This window comes from Triticum aestivum, chromosome 2B (assembly GCF_018294505.1).
Source record: "Triticum aestivum cultivar Chinese Spring chromosome 2B, IWGSC CS RefSeq v2.1, whole genome shotgun sequence".
Classification (NCBI taxonomy): domain Eukaryota; kingdom Viridiplantae; phylum Streptophyta; class Magnoliopsida; order Poales; family Poaceae; genus Triticum; species Triticum aestivum.
In genome coordinates this window covers 643,930,746-643,938,476 of record NC_057798.1, presented here as the reverse complement: position 1 = coordinate 643,938,476, position 7,731 = coordinate 643,930,746, and the positions used below count along the sequence as shown (strand labels likewise).

Below are 7,731 nucleotides of genomic sequence, written 5' to 3'. Positions count from 1 at the left end.
GTGATCACATCCGGGACTCCGAACAAACTTCGGTACATCAAAACTTATAAACTCATAATAAAACTGTCATCATAACGTTAAGCGTGCGGACCCTACGGGTTCGAGAACTATGTAGACATGACCTAGAACTATTCTCGGTCAATAACCAATAGCGGAACCTGGATGCCCATATTGGTTCCTACATATTCTACGAAGATCTTTATCGGTCAAACCGCATAACAACATACTTTGTTCCCTTTGTCATCGGTATGTTACTTGCCCGAGATTCGATCGTCGGTATCTAATACCTAGTTCAATCTCGTTACCGGCAAGTCTCTTTACTCGTTACGTAATGCATCATTCCGTAACTAACTTATTAGCTACATTGCTTGCAAGGCTTATAGTGATGTGCATTACCGAGAGGGCCCAGAGATACCTCTCCGACAATCGGAGTGACAAAACATAATCTCAAAATACGCCAACCCAATATGTACCTTTGGAGACACCTGTAGTACTCTTTTATAATCACCCAGTTACTTGTGACGTTTGGTAGCACCCAAAGTGTTCCTCCGGTAAACGGGAGTTGCATAATCTCATAGTTACAGGAACATGTATAAGTCATGAAGAAAGCAATAGCAATATACTAAACGATCAAGTGCTAAGCTAACTGAATGGGTCATGTCAATCACACCATTCTCCTAATGATGTGATCCCGTTAATCAAATGACAACTCTTTTGTCCATGGCTAGGAAACTTAACCATCTTTGATTCACGAGCTAGTCAAGTAGAGGCATACTAGTGACACTATGTTTGTCTATGTATTCACACATGTATTATGTTTCCGGTTAATACAATTCTAGCATGAATAATAAACATTTATCATGAAATAAGGAAATAAATAATAACTTTATTATTGCCTCTAGGGCATATTTCCTTTAGCCTCATCAAACATCTGCATGACCTTGGAGGCGTGAAAATTTATGATTTGACATTTACTGGTTGGACAACAGTGACACTTCCATCGTTACATTGCTAAGGCTAGTCATAGTGGGAGTAACTTAGCTAGTAACATAGTGCATTTTATGACAAATTTGCTTATGTGTCATGTAGTTAATGTGGAGATAGGTGTTTGGATCCTTCCGATCTACTTATTTTTCTTCGGCGGCGGTTGCTGTTCTGGGGTGCTGGTCCTATGGGGCCTTAGCACGATGACTTCCCGACTGTCTACTACAACAAGTTGTGCCCGGCTCCGGCGATGGAGGGGCGATGACGGCGGCGCGCCTTCGGCTTGCTTCGGTGCTTGTAGTCGTCGCTAGGTGGTCTACAAATCTGGATGTAATTTTTATTTCTGGTATTCGTTGTACTGCCATGATTGAAGATGAATAGATTGGAAGTTTTCCCGAAAAAAAAGAGAGTAACCTAATATGTTACTATAACATAATGCTTCCTGAGAAAAGATGATTGACAAGCTAATAAATGAAGCCATCTATAACACTATTACTATGTTACTTTGCACTATGAAGGTAGTAACTTAAACTAATGTAATATACATGACACTAGTATAAGTTACTCCCCCCTATGACCAGCCTAAAGGCGTTGGTGTGGAGTGATTTGTTGAACCCAACATCATGGCTGGAAATATTTGCTTCTAGCTGCCACGTGCTAGAGTTGGTGACATCGGCATGTGCGTGTTCTCATTTCTTGAAGACATTGCTATGGAAGAAAGATAACTTAGCTGTATAAATTTAGATTGTGCTTTGTCTTGGTTGCCGTACGTTGTTGTTTTCTCGATTATACTGTTATTATTGATGTTTTTGCCTCGTTGCCTTGCGCCAATTTTAATCTTTTTCTTTTTTTTTTTGCGGGGAGCGCCAATTTTAATCAAATCATGAATATGTAGAGGCCAGGAGATGCAATCTTTCTCTTTAAAGGAGAAGACAAAAAACGTGCCGGCGTGACTATGTATTGTATCTCAATCATAAAATACATCCTTTTATAAGTTTTATTCATGCGTAAAAACCACACACACATAAGCAAGCAGCAACATCATCAAACAAAACCACTCTTTGACACTTACAAAATACACAGCCTCTTAACTTCAAGCCCACGGTCCACGTCCTTTCTCACTGCTCTCGCGTCACCAGCTGCATACCTGAAGGCTGGAGCAGCCTAGCCTTATTGGATTGGGAAGAAAGCACACAAAGATAGTATGTAGTTGATTCAGTTGTAGGCGTCCGGGTTGGCGATGAGGTACGCCTCGGCGGCCTTGAAGATGGCGGTGACGGACTCCTTGGCCTTGGCGACCTCGTACTCGCCCTCCTCCACGCCCGGCAGCAGCTTGTACGTGGACTCCACCTTGACGACGCTGCCGCCGCCGGCCGCCGGCTCCACCTTGATGCACGACGTGGACGTCTCGATCACCGTGCCGACGTGCCCGCCCTCGAGGAGGGTCGACCGGCACTCGCACCCGTCCGCGTCCAGGAAGTCGAGCCTCTCCTTCACGACGCTGAAGGGCATGGCTGCATGCAAGGCCAACCTGCGTGTCACGTGCCTGCTGAGGCAGAAGTTGAGCTGACTGTATGTGGTATTGGTATGTACCTGAGGTGAAGTTGAACTGCCTGACGCTGCCGACGCCGCCCTCGCCCTCGACGGGGTGGGCGCTGGCGACGACCTGCGGGGCGAGCTTGGGCGCCAGCGTGTGCCAGTCCATGACGCCGGCGCGGAACAGGCGTGGCGCCGCCACGGACGCCTCGATCTCGTGCGCCCAGCTCTTGGTGGAGGCCATCGCGCGCTGTTCGTGCCTGCGTGTGTGATGATCACCTTGTGCTTGTGTCTGGCAGGAGAATGGTTGTAGCCGCTATAAATAAACTCGGCGACTCCAAAGCCGGGGTTGGTGGTGCAGCTAAGCTTGGCCGGGCCGGTCCGGTGAGGGAGGCGAAATGCCGGGCCGGGCGTCCAGTTTTTCTGCATTGGATGGAACATTAAGCTTTTAGTATTATGAGAGACCACGAATCCGTCAACACTTGCTTTAGTTAAAGGAAGCTTGCTTTGACGGGCTCCGAGATAAAATTACCTTGGGTTGGTCTGATCAGAACTGAACTGATTAGAAGCACACTTGCATAGTCGCATATGCATGCCTAGTCAGCAGTGCGAGGTCACATCTACTTCATTCAGTTTCTTTGGACAATGACTTGGGGTGCCAGGGAAGGAAAAAGTCAGGTGAAGAGATAATTCTGTTGTCGAAACAATTCATAGCCACCTTGACGTACGGCGTTGCTTTCTTTTACCAACTCTATTATCTGCAATAAGGCTTGAAAATACAGTAAGACATACTAGCAAGAATACTGCAGGTGACGCTTTTATTCAGCATCAACACTATTTTCAGGCAACTTCTTCGTGGTACACCATTTCATCAATTTCTTCTTTCGTGTTCCTCCTCATCAGATGTGGCGAATCCTGCTTCTTCTCTCAAGGTACATCGTTTGCATCCTTGTTGACGGCCTGACGTAAGTGAAATACATGATCAATTAGCATAACATTAACTGAAGCATATCCCAAGAACAATAGAGCTATGGAGAATAGCAGGTGCAAACTGTTTAGAGCCACCTTTTGGGGGTCAACCGTGGGAGTGTTGTCCAACATTCCCAGCCTTTAGGGCTGAATTTTTCTTTCCTTTTACTCTTTGATCTTCGTATCCCCAGCATGTTTCTGTTTCTGTTACCGTTGCTTTCTGCTAATCCAATCCAAAGCCAGGAATGCTGGATCTTTCAGAAAAAAAAACATTAATTAACTGAAAAATTAGGACTGTTGACAACTTACATACATTTAGCCTTATAGACTGTTGACAACAATCTCTGCCAGTATCAACTGAAGACAACCAGAAAGAAAGCTTCAGTTGCTGGGTATCTTTCTTTCTGCAACATCTGCAAACTATACAGTGATCAGTTCTACTAATTGTTCTCTTTCGCCTATTTTTAAGTGCACTTGCATGTTGCAGCCTCAACTTGCAAGCATCGCCGATCCAAGTTTGGTTGTGCTGACCAGATTGGGCCTGTGATGTGCTTGTGTTAAGATTACTGGCATGCCTACTCAGGTCATATTTTGGCCAACTCACGGCCAAACAACCCGGCAGACAAAGATCGTTGCATAGTCGGCATGTCAAATTCAACCACATTACTCAAATCAATCATGAGATATACAAATAAATATAATTCATGGTTCAGATGAAAGTACAGTGAGACACTGATATTGCATTTCTAGCCTAGATAGATTCGGAAGTGAAAACACATGGCAGTTGCAATTACATGTAAACAATCTTCTACATCAGAATTTCAGACGAAAAACAACATTACAGAAAGTTTTAGTTATATACTGAGCCAAATAGAACAGTCAGAATGAATGCAGATGGAATTAACACATGCGCCCCAAAAAGAAACATCAGCTGTTATTCCAGTGCATTATCCTGCGTTTATTCCAGCACCTCCGATTTATTGGCACTCATACTTTAAATCCAACATGCTGTGTGCACAAGTTTTTAAGAAATTGTCGACTCAATCTGCCCTCATCTTGCCTCAATTATCCAATCCACCTCGTACAGCACAGGCTTGTTATACGCGCAAGGACTGATCTTCCCCCAGCTGCAGTGGAATCCACTACACCAACTACTACTACAGCGATGCATTGGAAACCTGCAGATGCCCCTGCCATGCTTCTTTTCCTCACCTTTGAGATCGACCAACGCCTTTTCCTTACTCTTGAGATCAATGGTGAAGAAAGCACCGCCCTGCTCGACGAGCATGGCACCTCTTTTCTCTGCGAAGAAGACGAGGTTTATTTTATCACCGCTTCCTAGATTTATCAGGTCAGAGCGCAACCACCCTCCCGCACCAGCCTCGCCGCCATGATCATTGCCATCATGCCCTTGCTTGGCCCAAAGCTCTAGCACACCATCATCTCGAATGCTCACAAAAGAAAGCTTTCTTTCTCTAGTGACACATGGAAACGGCACTCGCCGCCGCTGCTCACCAGCGCGGACGTTGATGGGGATCTTGGTCGATGAGACATGTGCCGTGGCGACACTTACATTGAGTGTGTAGAAGCTTCTCTGGTCTGTGAACAGCCAGTGCACGGTGCCACAGGTGACGACGCCGGCATACGGTCCACACCTGACGAGGTGTGAAACCTGGTGGCACCTGATGGGAGTGCTCCAACTGTCTGTGGCAGAGGAGTACGTACAGGCATACATGACTCTGTTGGCGCCTGTGTAAGTCAAGACGACTTGAAACGACGGTTGTCGTCGTTGCTGATCCAAATCATCAATGGCACGGTGGTCCTCATCGGTGAGAAGAGCATAGCCAGTTAGGCGGTGCCCGTTCATGAATCCATGGCTTACCAAGAAGGGAGGCGGTGGGAGCAGATGCCTGCGCCGCTTGTCGATCAGAGGGCGGCACACGGCAAGAAGGAGCTTCGGACGGTGGCCTTGGTGGTCGACCGGGGTAGGCAGCATGATGTGCACGAGGAGAAGACCACGGCGCGATGCCAGTGGCCATGCAAAGTTGAAGAGCCCATCGTCGTTGGCGACGAAGGAGTCGAACGTCAGATGGGCGCCCCCAGCCTGAAGGCTCAAGAATTGGGGAGGACATTCGGGTATCCTTCTGAGGGGCTGAATCGCGCTAGGCACTACCACGTTCTGGTAGAAGATGCCGACGAGGACCGAAGGGTGGGGCGCCGTCTCCGGCCAGAGGCCGATGCGTCGGAGGAAGACCGAGTCTTTGATGAGGCAGAGCCACTGTTTGCACGTGGCTGCGCAGCGGAGGAGGTCCTGGACGCCCGGCAAGCGCTCGAAGATGAGGAGCAGGAGGTCGTCCAGGAGTTCGCCGGCTGCGTCCACGCGTGCGGCCTTGGCCATCCGAGGTCAGCGGCAGGCTGCGGGGTCTGGCGGCGCGACACGGCGATGGACGAGGTCGTCGGAGGGAGGTGGTCAACGGCGCGGCGGAAGGTGGGAGCGGCGGATCTGAGATGGGTGGCGGCGGACCTGGGTTGGTGAAGAGCGCGGCCGGAGTTGGTAGGAGCTGCTAGGGGATGGGGAGAGGGGGGAAGGGCGCGGAGGGAGCTCGGCACGGCGATCGGGGAGAGCGGCTCGGGGGTCGTTGGGTCGTGGTCGGCTACTCCCGGATCTGGATGGAGTAGGTGGCGAGGACAGGAGATTGGCATGAACTATGGAAGCATCACCACCCACATCTTTTTCACACAGATAAATATAAATGGAAATGTTTGCCACCGGCCATTCACAGGCGCCACGCTACACCCACCAACCCCAGAGCGCCACGCTACACCGGCCAATGCCAGAGCGCCACGCTACACCAGCCAATGCCAGAGCGCCATGCGTCCCGCGAGCCGTGCACTGGCCCGACGCACGAGCAGCGGGAGCGCGTGGCGTACCTTCATCGACCGGGGTGAGTTGGAGAACACGATGAACGGGTGAAGCTTAGTAGCTTACCATGCAAATAGGCAAGTTGGCTTGCTAGTGAGTTTCAACGCATTTGGGACTGGTATAGTGGTATGAGTTGCAACACCACTAAACATGAGTGGACTCGGGAGTGGGTGAATCAAAATCAGTTGGATTTGTTGTGTGTGAAAAAAAACCCAGTTAGATTTGAAGTGCACTATATTACACCCCAATAACCTCCAATATAGAAGCTCTATCCTCTTTTTGGAGCTCCCAACTTTCAAAATTATGGAGATAGAGGGAGGTATGGAGAATCCGCAAGAGTAAATTTTCGTCCCTGTAGCCTCCATGTTAACTATTATTATGTAGGGATGGAACATATCACTCCACCATAGTTGCTCTTACAAAACCTATTGCTAAATGCCACGCATGTTGAAAAAATAGATGCTCTACTTGCTCCGACTTATTATCATGTTGCTACAACACTGATCACAACACACAGGAAATTAGCAAATTGATAGGCAAGTGCATGCATGTCCTGTAAAAGATTGAAAACAGTCGTTTTGTTCAATACAACATCATTAACGTATTAGATACAAAAGAGCCAACACAAAGTGCTAACACTAACAAAATCAAGTGATCTTACTGCCCGCAAACCGCATGAAGACAGTTTATTATGGGGATTTGATTGAATCATAGTAAAAAATATTAGCATGTCAATGATCTTTTCTCCATTCTAGTTAAACTTTTTTGTCAATGCTGATCAAATTGTTGGCTAACAGAACTTCAACCAAAATTTCCACTAGGCAAAAATCTGGCAAGGTATGCTTACGACAAAACCAAACGCCATCTTATAATAATGAAAATGGCACAGTAGGAGCCTCTACTACTACTTTTGCTGAATAAGAATGTCTTGCGCGGCATTATCAATAAAATATCCAACTTATCTTGATTTTCCTTATGTAAATAATTACATACGGGACAATGTGATGAGATTTTCCATATTTGTTTTTAATGCTTAACTTGATTATTCCGTAAACACAATTTTGGACAAAATTCATTCTAATTATTTTGGGAAACACATCACATCAACCGGTTGATACGATGCTCGCATTGGTCGGGTGCGTGGCCGTCCAAATGAAGCGAGATCATGTGCTCCTGGTTTGCCACCTCATCCCTATAATTTATGAAATATTTATGCCATGTTTACAAAATTTTATATGGTTTTGGTATGATTTGGTTAGAACTAATCCGGACTGACGCTGTTTTCAGCAGAACTAATCCGAACTAATTCGACCGTGGTG

General features: G+C 47.1%; 2 protein-coding genes across 2 annotated transcripts; both read right to left on the bottom strand.

Annotated features, from left to right (window-relative positions):
• Positions 1 to 1,911: 1,911 nt before the first annotated feature.
• Positions 1,912 to 3,884, bottom strand: LOC123046454 (pathogenesis-related protein 1). The gene is made up of 4 exons (XM_044469828.1): positions 3,586 to 3,884; positions 3,053 to 3,480; positions 2,578 to 2,943; positions 1,912 to 2,498 (listed from the first exon to the last, which is right to left on the bottom strand). The coding sequence occupies exons 3-4, from the start codon at positions 2,762 to 2,764 to the stop codon at positions 2,200 to 2,202; spliced, it is 486 nt and encodes a 161-aa protein (XP_044325763.1). The 5' UTR covers positions 2,765 to 2,943; positions 3,053 to 3,480; positions 3,586 to 3,884; the 3' UTR covers positions 1,912 to 2,199.
• Positions 3,885 to 4,327: 443 nt separating this feature from the next.
• Positions 4,328 to 6,204, bottom strand: LOC123046453 (uncharacterized). The gene has a single exon (XM_044469827.1). It carries the CDS (start codon positions 5,885 to 5,887, stop codon positions 4,541 to 4,543), a length of 1,347 nt encoding a protein of 448 aa, XP_044325762.1. The 5' UTR covers positions 5,888 to 6,204; the 3' UTR covers positions 4,328 to 4,540.
• Between the last annotated feature and the right edge of the window lie 1,527 nt (positions 6,205 to 7,731).